We start from the raw sequence: 27,899 nt of genomic DNA on the forward strand, positions 1-27,899 counted from the left end.
GGGATGCCCCCTCACGGGGGCGTACGTGTCTTTTGGTGTATTTGTCTGTCTGGTATATTGTTTGTCGGGGGTCGCAATTTTAAAGAAATGTATTCTAAAGTAATGCAAATAACTGATAAATAAGTAAAAACTTACCTGGGCATAACCCCGGGACAGGTACCTGCAACAAAGATGCCGACGGCCTCTATGCTTAAACCGGGGATTAGGTCGGTGATTAAAAGGAAAGAAAGGGATTCTTTCCAGGTAGCCTTAATAAAGGCAGGTAGAATTTGCTCGTTGCACTCACTTCACCTCACAAACAAACACGTCTGCTCAGCTCGGCTGTTCGCTCTGAACTGTGTATAAGTTGGAATATTCTGTGCCCTAACTAGCTTTATTTCATTTATACAATCGCGCAACTGTCTTATCTTTCTTGGATGGTCTATAGTTTACAAGATCTATGGTTAGCAGCACTGCCAATCCAATTGTCCTGCCAATAGTGCCAATATAAAAGACAGTGTTTTTGTTTGGTTAAATGGTTATTTTCTGGACTATAAATCTAAGTTTTAAAGAATAATTATTCACAAATTTTTGTGAAATTTGAAATATAATCAGGAAAATGTTTGAAGATTAATAGTATTAATAGTTAAGAAATCGTACATATTTGGTATGATAATGGACTCGAGGAACTCTAATAAGAATGGCAGTATAGATCCAGAAAATCTAAATTTGAGCCTGGATATGGGCGATGAAATGAAATTGGATGAAGTGAATTATGAAAGTGATGTATCTTCTTCTAGTTCTGAAAGTTCATCTGCTCCAAGCATAAGTTCTGTAAGTACGAATTCATCAGGAAAGGGACGGCTTTCCAGGCATAAAAGGGGCCGTTCTAAAGATAAAAGTCCATCTCCAGCAGCTAAAAGAACTCGTTCTAAGGATGCCAAGACCAAATCCTATGATTATCTTACTAAATTAAACTACTTGTTTCGAGATGCTCGTTTTTTTGTAATAAAATCGAACAATGCTGAAAATATTACACTTTCAAAAGCTAAAGGTGTATGGTCTACTTTACCTCAAAATGAAGCCAATTTAAATAAGGCTTATAGAGAATCAAGAAACGTGTTACTTATATTTTCAGTAAAAGAAAGTGGAAAGTTTGCCGGTTTTGCCAGACTGCATGGTGAATCACGACATGATGTTCCAGCCATATCTTGGGTGTTGCCACCAGGATTGTCTGCAAAGGCATTAGGTGGTGTATTTAAAGTGGATTGGATTTGTCGTAAAGAATTGCCATTTTCAAGCACAATGCATTTATACAATCCATGGAATGATGGTAAACCTGTTAAAATAGGAAGGGATGGACAAGAAATAGAACCCAGAGTAGCTGAGGAACTATGTCGTTTATTTCCAGAAGATGAAGGTATAGAAATTACTCCTATTTTAAGATTAGCTAAAGAAGCAGCAAAAAAAAATAATTTACGTGGTCGTGATGGTCACAGACATCCAAAAGCTAGAATGCCAATAGCAGCTCGAACTTCTTCATTTGGATACAGAGGCCGAGGAGCATCCTATTCTAGAAGAAAGTATTTTTTGCAAACAAGGGGATTAACAACATCAACTTCATACAGGAGGTCTATATCGCCTCGCCCTAGAGATAGGTATTCATTATTTTATGATCGAGACTCACCAAGGCCATATACAGCAGCAGCTGCTGAAGCATATGTTGCTGACTATATGCGAACGATGCAGCATCAGTTGCCACCATTACCATATGTTCCACCTCCTGGTTTATATTCAGCTTCAGCCTATGATAATCTGCCTCCACCTCGTTATTATGAGGGACTTCCAATACCTGAATATGCATCGTCTAGGATAAGTTCTTATTCCGACAAACGTTCATATGATCGATCCGTTGATGAATTTATATGGAGGACTAGTGAACGTTCCAGAGATAGAGAGAGAGAAAGTCGTCATCGTTACAGAGACAGACGGTGAATAATTTTTCATTGAATAGAATATGTTTTGACACAATTTCCTTTTATGTAAAATTATTTATAATTTAATTACCTTGGTATTTTTACCAGTGGTGCTTTTCAAGTGTATTTTTTTAAAATTGATTGTGATGAATGTTTATTCCTGGTTTAAAAGTTTTGAAGATGTACGAATTACAAAAAAGTGTGTAAAATCAATCATTGGATGTATTAGTTGTAGCTACATAAGTTTTAAGTAATTCATTATTTGTATAAAACACTTATATTAAATAAGTACTTTAATTAATGGTAAATGTATTTTCAATTTAAATATTTACTTAGAAGAGTAAATTGTTAATTCAAATAAAATAAAATATCATTTTTGGTTTACGGTTCAGTTTTATTATGAAACAGTTCAAATCTTTAGAGGTCTTTTAGCAGCTATAAGCATTATATTATTTCAAATTAGATATAATAAATTTTTGTTTCTCTATTTTTCAGGGCTGCTTAAACAAACCAGTCAATAATTTTTAATTTACAATGTTTATAAATTTTGCTTACATGAATGCAGTAACTCTTTTAGGATTAGTAAGGTCAGAAAAAGAGTAGTAATGGGCATAGCTAGGATTTTTTTTGGCTCGTATTTAAGAAATGTCACTCATATTTACATTTTGTGACAAATAATAGTGTAATATATGAAATCTCTAAATAATTGTAATAAACTTAAAATATGATGTAGCTAAAAGACTTCATAAAACGTAAATAACGATTATAATTTTTCTTAGCAAACGATCAAAAGCAAATATAACAAAGAACCAACACTATATACATATAAAATATTTGAATAAAGTACCTACACTACAAAAAAATCATACAGTTATATTGATTAATAAGTATTATTTTAACTAAATATACACTATCCACCACTTTTATTTTTCATTTTATGAAAAAAGTCATTGTTAAAAAATTCTGAGTTGAAATGTATTATTTACATAATATTCTTTCACCTTATCTTTGTTGCTTGTTGTATTTGGGCTAAAGTAGTAAGAAATGTTTGTGTGAATTCTCGACTAATTGGAAAAACAAATGTTGCATTTTGGTAATAATGGGGTATTTGCAGAAAAAAATGTTATCAACTTGTAACATACATTGTTATTAGAGAAAATTTCTTATTTAAGTATCTCCTCTGTGTCTCTCCATTAGTAAACAAAAGGGGAAGGACATTGGTATAAGAACTTCCTATTAATAAGCGGTTTAAATAACGTCTAATCTAGCATGTCACAGCTGTTCGTCAAATTTGATTTAGTTAAGTATATATTTTTTTAATTTCCAGTTAAATAATTTAATAATTTTATATAAAAATAAAAAATACAGGGCCAGTTTTTATTTATCAAGTTTTTTTTTAATAAAACAATATATTTTTACATGTTTAGATAGAACACTTCCTCAGGTATAAGGTTTGATAGATGTATCTCTAATAACAAGGAAGATATGGCCAAAAGTATGCTGACAATAAAATCTAGTCTTTTGGCCATATCTTAATATTATTAGAGATAGATCTCTACATATTATGCCACTGTAATGTTAAGAAAGCACTCTATCCAAAGATGTAAAAATATTCAGCCTGTTGTGTCAAAAAATTTATAAATTTGGTATCTTCAGTATGTAATATTCAACTGTCTTTCTAAGTGCAGCTTTGAAACTAAGCCTACTTAATTTCAAAAAAATAAAAACACATTACATATTATTTAAGCAAGTAGAATCACTTTATAAATTGTCACATTTTCGTTAAAAATTGTTCAATCAACGACTTACTGATATAATGTTTCAAAAACCTAAGCACTCTTTCGTTTGATTCTAAAAAAAAGAGTACCGATTTGAGAAAGATGATATTATTGTATCTTTTTTTCCTGCGGTAGTCATCGAATTTTCCGAGGTGGGCAATGATACAGAGGTGATACAGCAATGATTAAGACAGTCTGGGAACGGCCTATTAAATGTTGTAAAAAGATTTAGCTACATATGAGTGTTTCTTAACTAACATCAGGTCTGGCTTTAGGGGGGGCTACGGCCTACGGCCTCACGAAATCGGTGGGTCTTAGCGGCAAAATCTGGTAAAATGAAACAAAAAAGTGTTCCGGTTTTGTTTTTTTTAAGAATCAAACCAGAAAGTGTTTAGAAGTCATTGATTAAATAAACTATATTTTTGTAAAATAATAATAATAATAATAAAGCAACTTCATTTGTAAGATATTTTTAGAACAAATAATATGAGGTACAGAAAAAAATGTGTGCAGTTTAGCTTTATATCCTTGAAGAAAGCAGTATACAAAACTAAATTTAATTGTACAAACATTTTCGTTTTCTTTTAAAATGTAAATGCCCTAGAGCAGGGGTCGGCAAGTAATATTAGGTGGGGTCCGGATACTTTTCAAAATTTTTAACAAGGTTCAGAAAAAAAAATATATTTCTTACTAGTTTTTTATTTTAATTTGCACTCCAATTTAATCTGCTTACTAACCATTAAGAACTCAAATCAGTCGCACAATTCTAAAATGCTAGAAAAAATAAGGGTGGCACTAAAACGAAAAAAAAATATATTTTTAATAATTTATTTGAGTAATTTATACTTTTAAAAAGTCCGGATCTGGACCGCGGTCCGCCAGTTGCCGACCGCTGCCCTAGGGCATTATGAATATCTATAACACCCTAGGGCAAATTAAAAATTAACATGGAAATAATTCAGTGAAAGAAATTAACACAGCACAAATTAAATGTCATAAATCCCATAAGTACTAAAATCTTCGGAAACCGACTATACGAGTATAGTAGGATAACTGTTAGTCACCACAGGTTTTATAAAATAAGAGAATAAACCAATAAATCTCTGTTATCGAAACTACTGTAACTGTTTACCGAGACAGGTGCGTGAAATTCGAATTCTGTGCCAACAAATATCGTACGGACTGTAAACCTTAAAATTTACAAGTATTGAGAGAAAAAATACAGCACGAAATATTTGATAATCCTGAATTTATTTTTAAGGCAATAAATAGTAAATTAAAGCATATTTTCAACAGTGTCATTCACCAATTGGGCATGCGGAAGATTTTTAAGAATGGATAGGTACCTATTTTAATGTTATTTTGTTTTTAAGTTTAAGTATTCTCCTTATATTATCATTAAGTATGTTCCAAAACACAAAACATATCCATAAAATATGTGTATAAAGGTAAGTTATAAAAATAGTTTGTTGTTATTTCAATAATAATAAGAATGTATTGTAATTTGTTTAACATTTTTTTATTTTAAACGTTTATTATTGTATGCCAGCAAATTTCAATAATGTCAGAATAAGATAATAAAGGAAAAATTTTACATTCGTGTTTAAAGTTTTTTTCTATCTTTAGTGATTAAAGCTGTGAATAGGTAGGTGTAGAAATACAAACAAAAACCCTGTACCTACTTTCCACGACGTACTAATAACCAACCTTGTATATTTTATTTAAATTTATAAAAATTATGGCATCAAATATTAAAAAAAATATATTACTAGCTGTTTAAAATATCACTATGAATTTGTTTATTTGGAAATTTAAGTAAGTAAATAGGTACAGCAACACAAAAATAGGCATTGATAAAAAAAGTGTACAAAATAAATAAGTGCGTACGCGTGACAACATTGCCAAACTGTTGTTTATGCATTTTTAGGATACACTTAAGTATTGTTTAGGAATACTGGTCCCTGCATTTGAAACTTCCTAAAATTCTGTGTACTGTACTCTATCGGCAACTCGGCAATATAAAACTGCTCTCCTATCCCAGGCGCTATCTTGAGCTAAGCTATATTGTATGTGTCTTATTTATGTATGAAAATGATAACGACCTCTACAAAATAGAGGAAAATTCATAATACTGATATATTTCTAATATCCTCAAAAATCACGGATTTCTAAAAGTAAATTGGAGGGATCGCCAATTCCTAAAATAATTGCATAGGTACTTCTGGAAGATCTGTAACTGTGTTGTGTTAAAATCCCATTTGTTTTTATCCAATAATATAAAATACATAAATATTTTTGGCGGTCAATTTGAAATAAATTACAAAAGGTTGTATATTGTACCTATAAAACATGAACTTGTACATACTAAATTTCAGTATTTCAAAACAATATAATATAATGCAATATTATTGAGTTTCGAAAAACAAATCACCATTGACGAACTGTTTCTCAAAAATGAGTCAATAGGAAAAAATTTTAATGTTTGATATTCTACGAGCTCTTGAATTTATGGAAGGTACTTTTTTCGAAATACCATGTACTTATATATAAATAAAAATGATTCCCGACGAAACCATAGGAAAGTTTTCTCCATCATAGCCCATCAATATATAGATCGTGACACCTCGCTGATGCTGATTTAATTTTACATTGATATTTGATATTTAATAACATACCTACATCTTAGGGATACATAAATATGAAATAGGTATCTACGTAAACTTGATTGTTAAGTTTTAACTAGACCGCCAAAATAAGTAAGTGTAATTGGTTTAAAAGTACCCAGACCCAAAGTAGGAATCTTGCGCAGAAATAATATTCCGGTTGTTGCTCTCATCAAGTCTGGTGCTCCTAGGAATTGGATTTGACGAATGTTTTCTTGTGGTTTATGTTTTGGGAAGTAAAATTTAAGAGTTCCGGCTACAGTGTTTATAATGTGCAGTGTCTTGTAATTGTAGAAATAATGAAAACGAAACTCTGCCTCACCATGTGCAATGATAAGTGTTATGTAGTACATTGTAATATTTCCGTATCAATTGTATATTTCTTCCCCCTTTGTGAGAAATATATTTTGGAGATGTTTTAAATACAAAATTGTGGAAATACATGTCTAATAGGTGAGTTTAACTTTTACTTATATTTATATTTTTTCGTAATGAATTAGTTTTATCAATTTTCAAATTTCAACTATTTTATTCTCAGTAAAAAACAATTCAGTTGTTAATGCATCAATGTTAATTATACTGATTAAATATTGAATTACTCTTTATTGACTATTAACTGTTAAAGAAAGGGTTGTAAAAACAAAGTCCCTCTAGTTTAAATGTCAAGCATAGCATGTCATTATTAATCTTTATCTTGCTCTAGCTAGGTTTTCAAAATTATATAAAACACGTAGGTATATGTATAAATTAATCGTAAAAAAATAGATTTCAAGTTTAAAAGCCTGTTTTAAGGAATTAGAAAAACAGGGAGACAATTTGGTTTGTAGTATTTTCAGAGTTATCTGTTATCATAGAAAAATTTTATACACTGTTATGACTCATGAAAACAGATAACATTATTTCTAATAGCTGTATTAACAATTTAAAAAATACTTTTATAATGTAAAATGTGAATAAACATTTAAGACAACATTAGTTAATTATTTAACACATACTTATGTGAAATTTATTCTTATCAGATTTAAGTGATAATCAACTATAAATGTAGAGATTTGTGTAATTAACGCAGTTCTATTATTTTTCATTTGTTTGTACTGTTTGTAGGATATCGATATCAGTACTTACTTATGTTTTGTCCCTGGTGTGAAAATAGTACCTACATTCAGGGTTCTGTCTGAGTATGTTTATTCCAGTCACAAGTTATAAGGTATTTAATTTATTGGAAAAGAAAATGTTTTATTCTTTAAAAACTAGGTACATTAGTAATTATTATAGTTTGTGAGTCATAATAACTTATTTGTAATTGTAATGTTTACTAACCCTATGTTCAATTAAAAGGTTTCTGTGGGCGGTTCCAATGTTTATTTATCTAATTTTAGTTGACTTTCAGATTACAATGTAAATAAACATTATTATCATATAAGTAGTTGGTAGAAAAATAAAAAAGCGAAAATGGTTTCAGAAGTCAAAGGCAAATTATAAAAATCCAGAAACAGACTTACATACCTCACTAACTAGGTATACACCGTTTGCTGAAATACATATATGGGATTGTTGTGCTCTTTTTAAAAGACACTCGTTGGATTTATTATTAGTCTTTCCGAAGTCATTTGAACATGTAAAAAACGTCTGGCAATAAAATTTAATGAATTTCATAGGCGTCCTTAAAAAGTTTTCTGATAAAGGTAAAAAATTATAATACTTTGTATATAATGTGCAGAAAATTTCTATTATATGTTCATTTGGCCAACAACATATTTTAATTATTTATGTCCTCAAACAATTTTATTATATTGTTGGTAAATTTTGTTTTGTTCCGTTTTAAAAGGTCTTAAAAATGCCATGTTGTAATAATATTATTTCTCCCTTTCGCTATTGTAATATCAATGATTAATAGAAGGTGCCTATAATAAATTAAAATTACCTGAATCACACCAAATTCCGCATTGCTGCACTGCACTGCTGGACAATTTGTCGACCACTTGTCAACGGCTGAGATTTATTGCCCAGTAGCCCACTGCCCAATGCAACTGTATTTGTATTTCGTTTACCCGTGCTCGCATTCTTCAACTGGGCGTATACATTTCTACCACCTCCACGTTTAGTTCGACGAGACCTGTATATGGGTATGGCTAAATAAATATGGGAACAAGTTTTTCAAATATTTCAATGCCGAGTTGCTGCATCAGCTACCGAACCTGGTACATACTGTCATCCTCTTGGTTCTTCAATTGATATGGCAAAGACTATACTTTTGCTTTGCAGAGTTAATCAATATTGCAAACAATTTTGATAGATTTATGATAATAGGCATCAAAACACAAAAACTAGATGTATTTTAATATATTTAAAAAACTAGAAATTTTTTTTTTTCATTGACGGAAATCACAAAAGTAGTTTAGTGTACAATCTTTGAGTATCTAATACTTAGTAATAATTGAGTAGAACTTCAGTAATATTTGCGAGAATATTTGTATATTAAAACTATTATTTACATCACATGTATGATGTACACAGGCATCATCTACCCTCTCACCCTGGTTTCGTCTTATTATGTGAGTAATATTTAAGTAAATTATGAAAGTGATGTCTTAATGTACAAATTTTAATCAGCAGGTTTCCTTTGTTTTTCATTTAATTGACAACATGGTTGGTATGATTTTTTCTCGAAATAGGAAAATAGGAAATTTTTATTAAAAAATGGAGGAAACAATTTTTGTGTAAAAGAAGTCCAAATTTTAAAATTCCTATTTAAAAGTGTACCTACATGAAAAATACAAAAAAATCTTTTCCTAGGCTATTCTATTTTATAATTATCATTGTGTCACTGTAAATATAGAAATATGTTCAAAAAAGGTTTTCAGGAATTTCAAATTCTGCACCTTCTATCTCTTTTCTTATTTTGATGAGTTCCGTCATTAGATTTTTTATTTATGTAATTCGGGACACCATGTAGATATTTTTTTCTACTTGATATTGAACTTTTTTCACTGTTGCCCTGTATTTGTTACATATACAGGGCAAGTTTAAATGAAGGAACATAAATGCTATCAGATAATCTTGTGTTCAAAATATGATAATTGGGTTAGATATTCCTTAGTTAAAATTTGGTTCATTTCAAGTTACAGGGTGTTTAAATTTTTGAAAAAACATCTTAAATTTGCAAATATCTCAAAAAATGTATTACCTAGATTAATTAAACTTGGCTTGGTCATTTAATTAAATAAAGGTAAAAATTTACTGAATTCCTGTACAGTTATATCAACCAGTACCAGAGATACTGAAAGACGATCTTCACTAAAAATGATAGAGCTTAGATGCCACTGATTATTTTTCTAATTCTATACCTAAGTTCATTTGAGTTGCAATCATTTTTCAAAGAAAAAAGATCTGTCATTTTACTCGAAAAACATGCACTGCCTGCTTGTTATAATTGTATAGAGATTCAGAGAAATATAAGACTGGTCATTCTTGTTAGTACTTTTTTATAAATATTTTAACGTATTTTAATTTAGTTCCTTCGAGTAATTTAGTCATAAGGTTTTTAGCTTAATATAGATGAAATTAATTAAATTGAATGAATACAGTAAAATCTCATTAATCCGGCACGATTAAAAACCTAAGAGAGACGGAGTACTGGAAAATTCGAATTAATGGAATATGTATATGTATTAAATTAAAAAACGTTACTTTTAATTGTTTATTAACAAAGAATTGGTACATATACCTGTATACATACATATTATATTTGTGTGTGCATATACAGGGTGTGCCATTTAACACTCCCGCTGCCAATCTCTCCGAAATGAAGACATTTATTTTAGTTCCGGAAACTGGGTTTGTTAGGTCCCTTGAATAGCTTCAAATTGTAGTTAGAAATGTTAGTTCAAATTTTTCTGTATAGATGGCGTGGCAATACTAAAAATTTTTTTGATCCTTGGAACATGGAAATGCAATCCATCTGAAAGATCGTTAAATTTTGAGTAATTTTTGTAATATAAAGTTTTTCCTTATATTTACTTGTTTTCGATATATGTCGACTTCAATAGGCAATGTATAATGTAACAAGAAAATCCATTATTTTATTTATTTCGCACTGAGACAAAATATTCTTTTAAAATATTGTTATAATGGCTTTATTCACATCACATACTAACTAACAAACAATAAATTGTAAAAAACGAACGATCAAGTACAGGCAAAAAAATTGTACAATGGTAAATCTTATAAGGCGCAGAGACGAACTGCATTTTATCAAATGTCATGAAAAAATAGTCATAGGTGGCTCATGTCATTTGTTTAAAATAAAACACCTATGACAGATGACACATATTAGTTTTCCAATAATTACAATTTTATCTGCTTGCATCTTTCAATTTAACTATACTAGTTATAAGATTTACCATTGTACAATTTCTTTCTGTAGTTGATTATTTGTTTTTTATAATTTATTGTTTGTTAGTTAGTGTGTATAAAGTCATTATAACAATATTTTAAAAGAATATTTGTTCTCGGTATGATTTAGATAAAATAATAGATTTTCCAGTTACACCATACATTGCATATTGAAGTCGACATGTCTCAAAAACATTGGGAAAAACTTTATATTAAAAAAATACTCAAAATTTAATGATCTTTCAGATGGACTGGATTTCCACGTTCCAGAGATCAAAAATTTTTTTAGTATCGCCACGCCATCTATACAGAAAGATTTGAACTAAGAGTTCTAACTACAATTTGAAGCTATTCGAGGGACCTAACAACCCCAGTTTCCGGTACTAAAATAAAATTCATTTTGGAAATATTGGCAGCGGGAGTGTTAAATGGCATAAACTGTATATGTATATTGTAATGTTTTTATTTTTCTGTAAAATAATTGTTCATAGACATTTGTTTCTTTTCACTCAATCATTGTTTAAACACCTGTCGCAAATTCCGCGGAAAAGATAACGCCGAATTACTGGACGTGCCTGTGTAATAAAGTGCCAGATTATAGAGATTTTACTGTATTTGAATTATGGTATTATTTATACATTACAAATTAGTTAGTTTCTTAACTAAATTTTGCCATCTATCACCACGGTAGCGTAGTCGGTCGAGCATGCGGTGGCAAGCATTTCTCGGCCAGACTTCCTATTCTGGTCCGGGTTCGATCCCTGGCATCGGCACTGGCAATGTCGATGGATAATGGATATTTGTTCGCATTTTTTCAAGTGTAGCCCCCTTCCGCACAGCCTTTGGCTTTGGATTTGGGAGTTGTCTCATTTATGTGGTGTGTTTTATATATTTTTTTATATTTATGATACAAACAGTAACATAATGCTGTTCGTTGTTGTCATTTTAACTCTTTGAACTAGCTTGAACTAGGACTAATATATCGTTAAGCTTTGATTCCAGCCAGATTTCAAAGGCGATTGCACAGATTGCAGACATGATTTCTCAGATTTCGGCAGAGACTGTTACCAATTTCTTACGATTGCAGGCAATTGCTTTCTGATTGCAGCGAATTCTCACTTTTATAGATGATTTTATACTCTGCCATGAAATTTCTATGAATTTTGTACATGTATTGTTTTTCTTAATAAAAAAGTTTGAATATACAAATGCTAAAGAAGAAATTTGTATCTGTCGACAAGAAGTATTTTATAATGATATTGAATTTTGTACCTTTTAAAAATTGTGAAAAACTTGTTTATTATTTTCTTAACTGATGCACTCTATACTTTGTTATATTTGAATAAAACATTCTTTGATGATTACATCAATATAAGGTCTGATGGATCTGTCTCCAATGACATGAATAATCACTTTAATGATAAGTGCAATAATAATATAGAACTAAACTGGGAACATTTCGACATTAATTAAGAAGTCATAGGAAATTTAGAGATTTCAAATTTGAGGCAATACTTTTTAATTTTAATGTAAATCATCTGTATCTATTGTATCTAAATTTGTATTATTTGTTTCTTTCAAGAATACTCATTCAGTTTATTTATTTCACCAATTAATGCCTAGAACAAAAATTAAGTATAATTCAATTTTTTTTTACTGTAATTGTAATTAAAGTACCTAGTCATATTTTGATAATGAACTGTAAAACCCTCTGTGGAACCCATACTGTTTAGATGATTTAATTGATTTTTAGGTTCACTGAAATTTCAAGGAAGTGTTGCACATAGATGCAGAATATATATTTTTTTCATAATGAACATACAAAGATTAAATTTGTAGTTGTACTTATTTAAATTTTAATTTGACTCTAACATTTCATATCTCAAAGTTCATTAGGTATAACTAAAAAATTTGGGGAAAATAATTAAATACTTGTTTGTACTTGACAGTTGATTATGAAATAAATATATATTTGCAACTCTTTTTGACGTTTGGGTGAAAAATCCCTATTTTAATTTTTTATTTTGCAAATTTTGTCCAAAAAACTTATAATTTCTACATTTTAGTAGTATCAATGAAATATATCTAGTATCGAATCTGTATAATGTACTGTAATAATTAATATTTGTGGTAGGTACACCAAATAATATATTTTGTTTTAATGTTTTCATTACAAACTACAATTCTTAATTGCAAGTCAAAATAGGTATGTAACACACTTAAATGTTAGCTTAATTTCTAAATCAAATTTTCAATTACTTATATGAACTTTCCTTTTTTACAACTGACTCACAACAGAAACAGCTTATACGAGTATATTCACGTTATTTCCTATCTGTACGCAGTTGATTGCAAACAGCTGTTGTCATACTATTTTCTTGACACCTAATTTTAAAATTTCTTCATTGTTAGCTTCTACTCGCTTCTACTTGATTTATAGATAATTTATTAGATGCAAGATTAGATTTTATTATTAATAGTTATTTTAGGTCTTTTCTACATATGTATATGTATGTTACTACTATTGCCCTTACATTGTATCTACTTGTAGTAAGTAAAAAAAGGCCATTAGAAAATGCCACATTACACTTACAGCATCTACTACCAGCAAAAAATCTTCCGTAACATTAGAGATAAATCCGAAATTAAACCATACTGTAAACCAGTGTTTAATTGAATACTTATAATGTACAGAATGTTCAAATAAAAAAAATCAAATTTTGTTTGTCATGCTATGCATAAGAACACCACAAAATTTCAGTATCAAGTACAACTTTATTAAATGTAATTTTTTTTCTAAATTTAAAAATATAAAAGTTAAATATTTGTGTTTGTCACATTTATAACCAATAAAATAAGACTTTACATTATAATAATAAATGATATGAATTAATTTAACATATAGTCAAGAAAATATTTTTTCAAATACCTTCTATTTCAAAGAATATTTGTATGATTAAATAAACTTTAAGAAATAATTTTTTTTTAGTTGTGAATAGTTACATAAACAGTTCAGCTAAATATTCTTTTCATTGGTGTCTTGTGAGATTCTTAGAAATGTTCGCATACAATTTCTATGATTATTATTATTTTTTTTATTATTTATTTAAGTGACAATAGATTCTGTTAAGGGGGTTCCAGAGGAACTGCCATAGGAATATTGAGTAAAAATTTCTCTATTGGCAATAGTGCCAATTGATTTTCCTTCAGATTCCCCTCAAAAACTTCCTGGACTAGTCTAGGTAACAAGTTTGGATAAAAAAAACAATTTTTAGAGACAAAAAGAATGTTAAAATTCTAGTGTTGAAATTGACAAATTCTTTATAAGAATGTAGCAGTGAAAATACATTTATCCTTTATTCTTCTGATTTCAGGCAATTGTCCAAACAATTTCCTTCTATAAGGAAGCTAAGAGAATTAATTTTGTCTTTAAAAAATGGTTAAAGTGTTATTAAACATCAAATTTTTGATAATTCTTTCTGCAATTAATCAAGTTGCCATGCCGTACTACCATCTCTTGTAAAACCAGCTTCGTTAGTAAATAAAATGTTATTAGTAAATTCATTATCCTCCGCTTATTTTTCCACAACGCTATTACAGAGCCGAAAAAAAAATTTATTATGGTGAAAAATCAAACAAACCTGCCTTAAACAATTTTTATTATAATTTGTAACACCAAAATTACTAATAATTTTTATTTGAAGCATAGCAACTTGATTAATTACAGAAAGAATGATCAAAAATTTGATGTTTAATAATACATTAATAGCGATTTTCTGGTAAATGGTTACATTTATGTGCTTGAACAAAGAGTATTTAATTTCATCTGATATTGTTTCTCTTTTCAATTATGTTTAAATTTCTGCGATGTCTAGCAAGAGAAAAAAGTTATGAACAAAGCAAATTTTGAGTTTGACTGACTGGTCCAATAAAGCTTCATCTACTTAGTGGGTGTGCCAAATGAAAGACTAATCGAACTTGAATTAAATAAGTTATTTAAATAAAAAATAAAAAATATTGAATCTTGACAAGCTGTAACTTGCAAACAATTGACAATTCAAATAAAAATTTCATTACATACTGCTATTATTTTAATCTGTAGAATTACCTCCTGGAGTTTCCTGACGGACTTTCAGAACACCCTGTATAATACAAATAGTAAAGGGCCCAGTATGGATCCTTAGTGAAATACCACTATATACAGTGCGTCCCAGAAGTAACACAAAAAATTCGTATTTTATTTTGTTTTGAGTTTTCACAAAAACGCTAAAACACGTCAATTAGTAAATAGGAATTGTCTTTTTGTCATGTTGGTTAAACCTTTTTTGCGCTATGTTTCATAAACATATGACGTCATCGACATTTTTTTTAAATAGCACTACCTTATTTTTTATGCATAAATGGATAGCCCTTTTGAAGGGAAATGCGTTGATATAGGGTTTGGCCTACTTTACTTTGACAGGTGCGAAAGAAAAGCCAATAATTGGAATGAACATGGATTGAATTAATAACAAAAGTAGGTATCACAAACTTATGCGCAACCAGTGCAATAGCAAAAAATGTGTTTTGGTCGATTGTAGGTACATGTTTTTATGTAGATTGGGTAGATACACCCGATCACAGCGGCAATGTAGGCATTGTTCTGAAGACGACAGTTAGCGAATGCAATAGTGCCTCATATCATTGTGACAGTTACAAATACCATAACTTTACATTACGATGGTGTTGTGTTTAAATAAGAAACAAGAACTGAAATCCTAATTATTGTTGGATACGGAGATAGGATCCATAGTTATGATGAAGTATGTCAATTATTCAATCCCAAGTATCCAGAACAACCAATACTTCCGTCCACTGTGTGCAGATTAGTACGCAAATTTGAAGACGCTGGCCATGCTAGAGATCTGTCTAGATCTGGAAGGCCAACGATAGTGATAGAAAATGATAGGCAAAATGTTATGTTTAGCTGTCACTGAAAATCCACATACTGCCGTTCGTCATATAGCCTAAAACGCCAACATGTCAATACATAAAAACGTATCTACAATCAACCAAAACACAAAACATCCACAAATTTTTTGCTGTAGCACTGTTCTCGCATCAGTTTATGATACCTACTTTTGTTGTTGTTTTAAACCATATCCATTCCAGTCATTGGCTTTTTTTTCGCTCCTGTCAAAGTAAAGTAGGCCAAACCCTATATCGACGTATTTCCCTTCAAAAGGACTATCCATTTATGCTTAAAAAATTAGGTAGTGCTATTTAAAAAAAAATGTTGATGACATCATAGGTTTATGAAACATAGCGCAAAAAAGGTTCAAGCAACGTGACAAAATGACATTTCCTATTTACTAATTGACGTGTTTTAGCGTTTTTGTGAAAACGCAACACAAAATAAAATACGAATTTTTTGCGTTACTTCTGGGACACACTGTATATTTAATGGATTAGATACCATTTCATTACCATCGAGATTTGTTTTTACCTGTTATTGCAGATACATGTTAAACCACTCCAGAGCACCTTCTGAAAAGCCATAAAAATTGAATTTAGGAAGGAGTATTTTAAATACAGAGAGTCAAATGTGTTATGCAGGAATAATCCCGCATAACCACTGCTACAATCATTCCTCTATCAGCTACTCTAAGGGTATCATCCATTAAATCGCACAGACTTGCGAAAAAAAAATTCAGACAAATCGACCGGGTACTCAAACCCATAAGGTTTGTGCGGGGTCCTTTGAAATGAATTAAATCTATATAATTTCTAATTTGAATGTAAATAATTTTTTTAAGAATCTTGGAAAAAACGGAAGTCTACTTTGTACAGGGGTGACAAAGCAAGCTTCCAACATTGCAAGATGCTTCTGATCTTGGATTTATTTATCAAAATTTTTATCAGATGAAGGATATAAGATTAGATTTTTTTTCTTTAATATGATTTAAATTGAGTTATGAAATATCGTTTGTAAGTGAATGAACAGAAAAACAGTTCCAACATAGAAAAAGTAATAGTAGCCTTCGAAAAAAAATATATAGAACATATGTTTATGATTGTTATTTATATATATTTTATTTTTTTTGCAGATATTAATTTCCATATCATGGACGAGAAAAAATTACCTCGTTTTGGTGGATCTAAAGTCTCTGAAATAGCTAATATCTTTCAAGGGAGAAGTCCTGGACAAAAAGAAGACATTATTACTCCACTGAAAACTAAGCAGAAATATTCTCATTGTGCTACTGAAAAAATTGACACTGATAGTCCTGCTGTGACAGTCATGCGAACAGAATCACATGTAACAAGATTTAACAATGCCAGAGCGATGTTTGAAAAACTTGGGGAAGAAAATAAGACTGGTCGAGATAGAATAATACCTTTACAATCTACTAAGAGTGCTTCAAGTATTTTGGATTCTAGATCAAGAACTAGTTCCGCAAACAGTGAAACAAGAGACACAAAGTCGTGCCATGGCTCTAGGTCACCTTCTCCTTTGGAAAATAACACTGTATCTATTGTTAGTAATACTGCAAGTAAACCTAACGGCTTTAAAGATCATTCAGAGAAGATGATTGACTTGAATGTTAATAATCAGGAATTTGAAATTAAAAATGACGAACGAGTAAAACCTATTGTAATGAAAAAACCTGATAAACCAGATAAACCAGAAAAGCCCGAAAAGCCAGAAAGAAAATTTAATAGTAAGGAGTTGATTGAAAGACAGAGGAACTGGACTTCCCATTTTTCAAAAACACGTAGCAGTAGATATAATAGCGATCCTAATAAAAGTGAAGTTAAATTAGCTGTTAATAATAGCAATAAAGAGATAGTCAGTGATAACAAAGCAAGCCAAGGGGCTACAAGAAGTGCTTCTTTTAGCAGTAGATTGAAAAGTCCACCTACTTCTCCACCTCCACCTCCAATTAGAACCGATGCATCGAGAAGGCCTAAAGTCCTTAGGAAAGAAAGACCTGCATCTGTTATTCCAACTACTTACACAGGCTCATTGAAAGAAGAAAGTCCAGTTGGTAGTCCTTCAAAAATTTTACCGCAATTCGAGAAATCTGTTCAAGAACAAATAGCCAGCTTTATCCTTACGTCTCCAGATAATGATTTGAAACATTTTTCTAAATCACATCAAAATGTTAAGGAAAAAGATAATAAAAAAGAATTTACCTCAAAATGCCTATACAAGGAGACTAGTACAACAGAAGAAAATTTAACACGTAAATCACCACTAGAAGACAAGAATGCAAGTAGAGAAAATTTATCAGCAGCCTCTGGAAGTTTATCTTCTCTCAGTCCACCAAGTAGTCCAAGTAAAATGAAATCTGAACAAGAGAAACAAGAACAGGAATGCAATGAGAAAACAGTGTTACGTAAGTTATTGATCTCAAGTTATTTTTGTAAATTTTGATAATAAATATTTGTACAAGGGTGTTTACATACAAGTAAACCAAATTCATTTGAGCCCTGAGGGTTGAATGCACAGGGGCAAAGTAGTGGAGGGGGAATGGAAGTGTATCTTTTTGATTTATGCATTTCAGATCTCAAGTGAAAATTTTCCAATTGTAGAAAGAAGAGGTCTTGGAACTAGTGCATGTGTATTGCTTTTGCTCTGTTAAATTTACTAAATGGGCCTGAAATTGTTTATTGAGAAAAACATATTATAACAGCTTTTGCTATAATACTTTCATACTTAATCCAATTCTAGACAAGAGACATATATTCCAAGCAAATTTTTTTCCGAAAACTCATCAAAAGTTGACATTTCCGTTAAATTTTCAGTTGACAAAGTGAGTCTTTTTTGTCACCTAGCTGCAACATACAAATGAAAAAGACTTTGGCGTTCTAGAACATAAAACAAATGTCAAAATAATTTTTAATTTTTTCGAAAGTCAGTATCCAACTGATTTGCATTTCAAACATGCTATTAGTTTTGCAAATTTTCTGATATTTACATTTTTTTGGCACTCGGTGTACTTTTTAACATGGAAGATACTGACCATAACATGGAAGGTTTAAATATGGTAAGAAATATGCTAGTAATACTGCTTCGGACACTTTTTGAATTTTCTTCGAACTACACCACCTTTTGAATTTGTTGTAGGCAATCTCGTACTGTCTCGACGATTTTTTGGGGATTAATTGTAAAACAGCACTTTGTGCTGCTTCCCATTTCCCCTGGTAAATGCTCATCTTCACTTTCCGAGCTCGTTTTGAATTAAACACTCTTAGAATATGAATTACAATAAGTATATAATTTTGACACTCCTTTTTCAAACAACTAATTTTTATTGTTTTATCAGGTTGTTATCGTTATGATTGTCACCACGCCTAAACCGTCTTGATTCAAACACAGTTCAAACGATTTAAAATATAAATTAAATTGTTGTATGTAACACAGTGGCAGCTCGTGACATTGAGAATAGGTGAAGCATATTCATTGATTAACTAAAAAGGAATTAAAGCGCCGCTGGCGAAAATTTTCAAATTTTTAAGGACAAACGGCTTTAAATGAATCTAGAAATTTTTAGTTGCAATTGCAATATTACCGAAAAACTGACGCTCGTGAGAAGGATTTTCATTTAGATTTTATAAAAAATAGAAATATTTGTTGGGCTTGTGGACTTCTGCGAACATTAACGCACACCGTATGTGTATGTTCCAAAGAAGCTTTGTGGTTCCGACAGCCTCCTTATTCCACACGCCCGACTTTACACCCACAATTAAACTGCATACAGAAAAGTTTATTTTAAATAAACACTTCCACACAACCACTTGTACTCCGACTACCATTCATTCCGAAACTTCCGAACGTACACATTGTATTTTGACTTCCCCTTTTTTCCATATCTAGAGAATAAGGCACAGGTCTCTCGCAATTTAAAAAATTTTTTTTTATTTTTTTGTCCTTAATTTTCCATCTGGAAAATGGCGTTTCCAATAAAACACATACTGGATCATAGGAAATATTTCTACAATTATTATATAAAACAAATATTAACTAAGATCCGTTATAATCGTGCACTGGGTGACGTGTATCGTATAAACTGTTTAAAGGCAGACTATGGACGATAACAATGCTGCTTCAATTTTAGCGTGATTTTACCATGAGAACCGGCGTAAACAACGCTACGAAGAGAAGCGGAATACAGACCGACTTCGATCTGCGTCACTTGCTTATACTATACGTTGTATGGTACGAGGTTGATGTCCACACTCAACGAAGGCAATGTTTTTTTAGAAGGCGTTCACTGCGAAACTATTCTGTTTATTTCTCCGTGTTAAACAAACATAATACATTTTCAATATAGAATTATACCTAAATTATAAAATTTATAAATAATTTTAAATTGCACAACCAAACGAAAATTCTAGGTGAAGCGGTGCATTACTTGCGTCACCTGGCGAATCGCCACTGATGTAACAAAATTGTCTAAATTTATTGCAGTTTTCGAAAAAATATTGTTTGCAAAATAACTTCCATTCTTGAATGCAAAAGTACCATTTAGCGTTCTAGATGTAAAAATGTAAAATTTTAATGCCATATTTGTCCCATTGCTGGTAATAACTTTGTTCAATGTTTTCTCTCTTAGATCATATAAATTATTATATCGTCTTTCATTCACTCAAATATTTTGTTAAAACAATGTCCTTTGTCTAAAACAGCATGGGGTATTACCTGTTATAGTATATAATAAATAATATAATCGCCACGGTAGCACAGTCGGTAGAGAGTGTGGTGGCAAGCATTTCTCGGCCAGGCTTCCTATTCTGGTCCGGGTTCGATCCCCGGTGTCGGCACTATCAATGTCGATAGATAATGGGTGTTTGTCCGCGTTTTTCAAGTGTAGCCCCCTTCCGCACAGCCTTTGACTTTGGATTTGGGGGTTTTCTCATTTCTGTGGTGTGTTTTACGTTATGTTTATAGTATAGTTTGTTAACCTGTTAACCAGTTAACATGCTGTCTCAAACTTAATAGTCTGAAAATGGCTGTTGGCATTAAAAACAGTTGTCAATAGTCAACAACAATCAGATTTGATTCGAAACGGAGGGTTTCAAGCTTATAGATACTCTTTTGGATTGCTCTAGGAACAAAGTTATTTCTACCAAACGAATTTTCCATGCCTATGGGCACATGCACTCAGTAATTTAATGTTTTAAGGTGTTTTAGTTATTTAATTTCCGAGTATTAAAAATGTTTGGTATGTGAAAAACGTTTTTAGTATATTTTAAAAGGTATGATCAAATTCGAGCAAATTAATTTTAACCATTACTATAGTGAAAATCGGTTATAACGACCTTCAAGGGACCGTTTGTTTACGGTTGATATAACCAATAGACGTAATAAGCAATTGCATCTATTTTATTTAAAATTTTTATAGAAAAAATGAGAAATTTAATACAAGTGTTTAAGTATGAGGGTTGCTTTTGCTGTACAGTAAAAATAAAAGGCTCTCAATGGTACAAATAAAGTATTTTTATTGAAAACTAAGTTTGTGAAAAAAGACGTGTTGTCGATTCGAGGGCTTGCTGGAGAGTCGCCCTTGGTGTGGAGTCGCTCGCAGAAGTATCTGGTCCTCGGCGCCACTCTGCCGTCAACCTTTTTTGGAAACCTGTTGCGTCCCGGATGGATCAGGATGGCGCTATTGACGTTGTACTTAAAAATGGTTCACTTGCAACATGTGTACCCACAAGTATGTACATAGTGTTCAAAAGATTTCGCGCGCTTCATTTTTAATGAATTGTTTTCGAATAGAGACTTTATTTCTATCCTTTCAAATTGTTGAAATCGTAGTGTGACACCCCACATTCTTTTGTTTGCTTGCATTAGTTTCTCCGTTTTTTAGTCTCTATATTATATGTGATTTTTCTTCTTTATTCTCTTCGATATCGTGATAGAAAGTGGTAATTAATACATATAATATAACTGTATGCGTAGATAAGTTGTAATTTGTCCCAAACGTATGGAAGAGCGGTGCATTGGTTTTAAGGCCATATACAGTAAGACCCCGCTTAACGCTGTTTCGTTTAGCGCTGTTTCGGTTTAGCGCTCTTTTATTTCAACCCGGGAATTCCCCGAAATTGCTCGCAGCACTATGGGGATTCCCCGAAATTGTGTGCAGCGCTAGGTTTCCAAATATGTACATAACCTATCCGAAACAGTGTAGTTGTGTTTCTTGTTTGGTGCGGTGCTGTACGGACGAATTATGTACCAATTTGTTGAAAATGATCCAAATTTTGACAGGAGTTCAAAAGCAAGACGGGGTGTTATAGATGCTTTATCCACTTATCAACAACTTCTAACAGAACGCAAAAGGAAAACGCAAGCTACATTAGATGCCTTCTTGACAAAAAGGCAGAAAATTGGAAACACAGAATAGACTGAATGATCTGACTTAGAATTTTATTTGTTTTTATAAGTAATATTCGTTTATATTGTTTTTATTTTTGTAAGAAATAAATGTTTGGTTTTACTTTTATTAAAAAAAAAACATAATTATTAAATTTAATACCTAACCAATTTTCTATCCATCTTTTCCTAACCCCATTATTTACATGTTAAGATAGCCTCGTTTAGCGCTGTTTTGCATTACGCTCTACTTTGATGGAACGTATCCTACGCGTTAAGCGTGGTCTTACTGTATCACTATTGGTCGTTATAACCGATAGATTCTATGGTAAATGTATATAAAAACGCGTCTCTAAATCCGAAATATTATTGTAAACGGTGTCGTAGCAAACGATATTTTTAATATGGTATTTTTGTAGGATTTAATCCGGACTTCCAAATTCTGTCGTTTTATCCAATACCTATGTCGTATAAAGCAATGTCATTGTAATCAATTTTCACTGTATTTTTGTTTTGTCATTGTTTCTTTACAGTGTCCGAAAATTAAAATTTTATGTCAGAATAGGACATTAGGAGATAATTTTGAATGAATTTTTCTTAGAATTACCTAAGGATGTAGTTTTTTCCATTTTTAGATGATTTTGGATTGGAAACACTATGTATATATAGATGGAAATGGATTAATTAATTGAAGTCCTGTGTAGCGATATCTATCAGATAATGAAAACTAATTATACTGAGTGAAATTTCAATGTAATTTTTTTAGGTGTTAACAGAATGTGCAAAGCAGCAAATTCTTTACATGTTCCTGAAATTTTGTCACATTTTCTATAAATAACAAACAAATTAAAATAGTCCTCATCAGTATAATTTAAACAATCGCCAGGCATTTTTATTTAAATTTTCAGCAGAAACTATTCAGACAACAATAATTTGACAACTAATTTGATAAATGTCAAATTATTTCAATTGTTTTTGGAGTATCTCTGATCATGGCCAATTTGACCACAGGTCTGATACGAGAAAATCTGTCCAAAAAATAGAAAATTGTAAATATCTCTAAAAGTAGTAACAACAACCCTTACAATGCTTATATGACTTGAAAAGTAATTTCAATCTGCATGCGACGGAGTAAAAAGATACAGGGTGTTCAATTGAAGTTATCAAAATCTAACGGCAAAAATGAAACACCTAGTATTAAATGTTTTAATTTATTGGTATACCACAATTTAGTGTTACCTATGTCCTTTACAGGTACCAAAAATCCACTTCATATCACGTTCCTGAAAAGAGTTAACATCTCCGCCGACCCTTGCAACTGTCAAATTTTTTCTTTAAAAATTAATATCTCAAAATCTATAACTCCTAGATATAGGCAATACTTAATAAAGTGACTCTCAAATTTCACGTAGAATCCTAAATTTTTGAAAGTATAAATTACTCAAAATATTTATAAAATATTCTTTATGTTTACTAAGCAGATTAAATTTGAGTGTGAATTAAAATAAAAAATTAGTAACTACATAGTATGAATTTTTTTTCTGAACCGCAATAAACATTTTCAAAAGTATCCGGACCCCACCTAAAATTATTAAAATTGCCGATTCCTGATATATAGGGTGTCCCATTTAAAATAACAAAGTTGACGTCAACTTCCGGTATAACCGGAAGTGTTACAGGAACAAAATTATTATATTTGAAAGGAGCACACCCAAATACCCAATTTTCAAAATTGAAATTGAAGTAGGTTCTGAAATAATCTAATAGGACACTCACTGTGAGCCATAATGTACTACTATATACATTTGTCAAGTGAAATGTTTCACTTAATTTAAGATTTTAACCCTTTCATGCTTCTGCCCACATGTGACTCGGGTTTGTTTGATGTTCCACTTTGCACACGTCTGAGTCAAGCTCGGACTTAAGTAATTCATGTGGTTTTTGTTTTGCATCTATGAATTAGACTCGGAATTCATTATAAAAGCACGTTTATACACACAGTTTTCTACATATTTTGAAGGTTGTACTATGTATTCATAGATGTCTCATTAAAATACTTCTCAGTTCTCACATGATGCACTGGTTACATATTTATACGAATTGTGACTTGCACAAACTGTTTTCGGCAGATTACAATTGTTTATATGTTTATATATTATTTTTTGTTTTCTATAAATTGTGCCTGATGTAAGTGATTCGGAATTATCTCATTCTGAATGTGTTAACTTGGATGAAAGGGGATCTGATGAAACAGATGAAAATTACGATGCTGATTCTGATTGGGATACAAGTGACAACGAAACAAATTTATAAGACGCAAGAATGTGCACCATTGCTAGAAGAAATTAGATAGGAAGGATGTGAAAATCTACTCCTATGGATAATAGAGTTTTATTTTTGTCATAATAGTCCAGTCAATATCCGTTTTAAAAGTAGGCAACAATTAGAATTTTTTCAAAATTTCTTTGAAAAAATACTTACAAACATTTAGAGCTGGAGCCACGGTATTTGCATATTCTTCAAATATAATTATAGGATCAAATAGAGGAAGGATTGACGAACAAAATCCACTTTTGATCTTGTGGATACGATGAATCATCATCGAGATATGAAAGCTCAAAGTTGAAGTGAGTTTACGGCAAAAAAATACAATCAAACGATAATAATCAAAAGTGATTTTGATTGTTTGAAGCAAAGACTTTATAACTATGAAAATTTGTTTAAATCGGAAATGATAACGATTCGTGAGCTAAATTAGTAGTAGTAGTGCAAAGTTTTGGAAAGAATTAAAGGAACACGTTTAATGCTGCTAAACATTACTTTAATCAAAATGAAAAAGACGAATTTTTATCAACTTTTCTCACAATTTTGTATTAGAAATAGTTTAAATTAAAAAAAAAAAAAATTCAAAAAATTTTTCAGAATTTTTTAAATTTTATTTGAGAAATTTCTTGTCAGTTCTGACGATTTTAATCCTCATTTTTTAACCGCCGGTATTTGTGTTGCCCAAATTATATGAATGTAGAGGTTGAGAGTCATTAAACAAGCGACTTACCGAAGGTAATTCAGTTTGTGTAATAGGCAATGATATTTCTGACCACAGAACAGTTTTATTTGAAGCTTCTTTATTTCAGCTAAATAACATTAAGTAAAAAGTTACCAGTTTAGGAGGAGTTTTTCTGAAAACGCCATAAAAACATTTTGTTATGACTTGCAAAATGAGAGATGGGAGGAAATTTGTCTCATGCTCACTGTCGATGAAGCAATCAACTATTTTTTTAATATATTTATGTTTTACTTTAATAAATGCTTTCCTTTGAAAAAATATTATAATAGATGTGTAACAAGGGACAAAAGTTGGGTGTCTGATGAAGTAAAGAAATCAAGCTTAAATTTAAAACAAATGTATAAAGAAAAAGCCAGTAATCGTAATAAAAATGAAACATATAAATTTCATAAAAAGGCTCATGCACAGTTAGTTGAACAAACTAAAAAAGAATTTTATCAAAATAGAATTATAAAATCTGACAATATAAGTAGGGCTGCTTGGAGAGTTGTATCTGAACTGTCTAACAAAACTAAAGTCCAACATAACATAAACATATTAGCAGACGGTCAATTATTTGAAGATTCTAAGACGGTTGCCAATTATTTTAAAACATATTTTAAAAATGCCCCCATAGATATAGGTAGTACATAACATTCCTAGATATAATAAAATTAGTTGTGAAGTTCCTTGTAACAATAAATCATTTTTCTTAGAACCTTTTGTAGAGGAAGAAATTCTGTCATTATTAAAAAATAAATTAAAACGTAAATATTCCTCTGGATCAGATGAAATACCTATGTTTTTAATTAGAGAGGTTATCGATTACATTATCCATCCTATTACCTATATTGTTAATTTATCTTTCTCACATGGAGTTTTTCTAAGTATATCGAAAGTAGGGAGTCATTCCAATTTATAAAAAACACGATCCACGACTTATGGAAAATTATAGACTTGTAACTATTCCATCCGCATTTTCCAGAATTTTTGAACATTGTTATATGCAGCGATTTTTGAAATTTATTGAAAAATTTAATATTTTTTCAGAACATCAACATGGTTTCCAGTTTAATAAGTCTACAAGTACTGCTTTATTATCATTATATTATAAAATTATTGAATATATTGAAGCAGGAGAGTGTCCTATTGGCATATTCTGTGATATCAGTAGGGCATTCAATTGCGTTAATCATAACAAGTTGCTTTCAAAACTGTCCTCGTATGGTGTACGGGGAGTAGCAAACGAGTGGGTCGCATCTTTTTTGAAAAAACGTAAACGGTATGTTAGTCTGACATACACGTACAAGAATATTTCATCTAATATAAATTCTGAATCTCTGAAAGTCGGTATAGGGGTTCCTCAAGGATCCATACTAGGCCCAATTCTATTTTTACTGTATACCAACGAATTTGGCAACGTAGTTTCTGATACCTCTTTTGTCATGTATGCCGATGACACATCCTTGTTAATATCTGATAACCTAGACAATTCTCTAGAAACAAAAACTAATGCTTTATTAAAGTCAGTGGGTTCGTGGTATAGGTCCAACCATCTCAATTACGTTTAATTTTGAATGAATGATATTTTACGCTACGAAAATGAAATAAAATTTTTGAGAGTAACAATTGACGAATGCCTCAGCTGGAAATCTCATTGTACTCAGTTAATATCGAAATTAAACTCGGCATGTTATTTGATAAGAAATCTGAAACCTGTTTTAACTTCTATACAATTAATAACTGTTTATCAAGCGTATGTGAGTTTCAGACTGAGATATGGTGTTGTTTTTTGGGGAAATTCCTCCTTTGCATCAGACGTTTTTATTTCACAAAAACGTATTTTAAAACACATGGCTGGAATACCTCGGGAACACTCATGTAGGCAAGTTTTTAAAAATTTTAATATTTTAACGGTTGTTTTTATTTATCTTCGAATTGTCCGTATACGTTTTTAGAAATAAATCTACTTTTAAATTAAACGAAACCATTCATAATAAAAGTACTAGGCAAAATAAGAAATTCCACATTCCTTTTTTTAAATACAAAATATCTTGTGATTCACCATTTTATTTAGGTTTAAAAGTTTTTAACAAATTGCCTTCTGAGATAACGAACACAAATCATTTTATATTTTTTAAGAAGAAGCTACATAAATATCTAGAGTAGATAGTTTTAAGTTATTTTAAGTATAAAAAAATGTGACAATTCCTATACAATGTCTGTCTTCAAGGAAAATAAAGTTTATTATTATTAATATTATTATTACGGCTCAAATCAAATCGGCTTGACCATGATAAAAAATAAAAAAAAAAGTTAAAATATACTTTTTATAATTTTTATTTTGCCAAAAGGAAAGAGTAGTTTTGAAAGTACTGTTTTTTGAAACATAAGTAAACTTTGCAGAAAATATCGAAAATATGAATGTGAGTAAATTGAGGACAAAATTCAGTTTGGGGTATCAACTTTGCACTTAATGCAATTAAATAAAGATTAGTATAATTATGATGTGTAAAGTACAGCAAATTTTCAAAAAAAAGTCAAAAAATTTTTGAAAATTTTTTTTCAAATTTTCTTAATTTTTTTTCTTAGTTAATGAATATTTGTAAATTAGTGGTAGATTTTCTAAAAAATTGTGAAAAGTCATTTTTTTGCCCTTTTTTCAAATTGATGTGGAGGATGAAAAAAAAATTTTTTCTTCGAAAA

At 30.7% G+C, this 27,899-nt stretch overlaps 2 protein-coding genes across 2 annotated transcripts in view; both read left to right on the forward strand.

Annotated features, from left to right (window-relative positions):
* Window positions 1-478: 478 nt before the first annotated feature.
* On the forward strand, window positions 479-2,251 carry LOC108916228 (YTH domain-containing protein 1). Its single transcript, XM_018722438.1, has one exon. It carries the CDS (start codon window positions 649-651, stop codon window positions 1,972-1,974), a length of 1,326 nt encoding a protein of 441 aa, XP_018577954.1. The 5' UTR covers window positions 479-648; the 3' UTR covers window positions 1,975-2,251.
* A 4,313-nt stretch (window positions 2,252-6,564) lies between these two features.
* LOC108916229 overlaps window positions 6,565-27,899 on the forward strand; it is a gene marked incomplete at its 3' end in the record, with an annotated part of 53,941 nt that continues 32,606 nt past the window's right edge. The window contains 2 exon segments of the mRNA XM_018722439.2: window positions 6,565-6,849; window positions 16,878-18,170. Coding sequence (XP_018577955.1) covers window positions 16,895-18,170 — 1,276 coding nt within the window.

The sequence above is a fragment of the Anoplophora glabripennis genome, unplaced genomic scaffold (genome assembly GCF_000390285.2).
Source record: "Anoplophora glabripennis isolate ALB-LARVAE unplaced genomic scaffold, Agla_2.0 scaffold1492, whole genome shotgun sequence".
NCBI classification, from domain to species: domain Eukaryota; kingdom Metazoa; phylum Arthropoda; class Insecta; order Coleoptera; family Cerambycidae; genus Anoplophora; species Anoplophora glabripennis.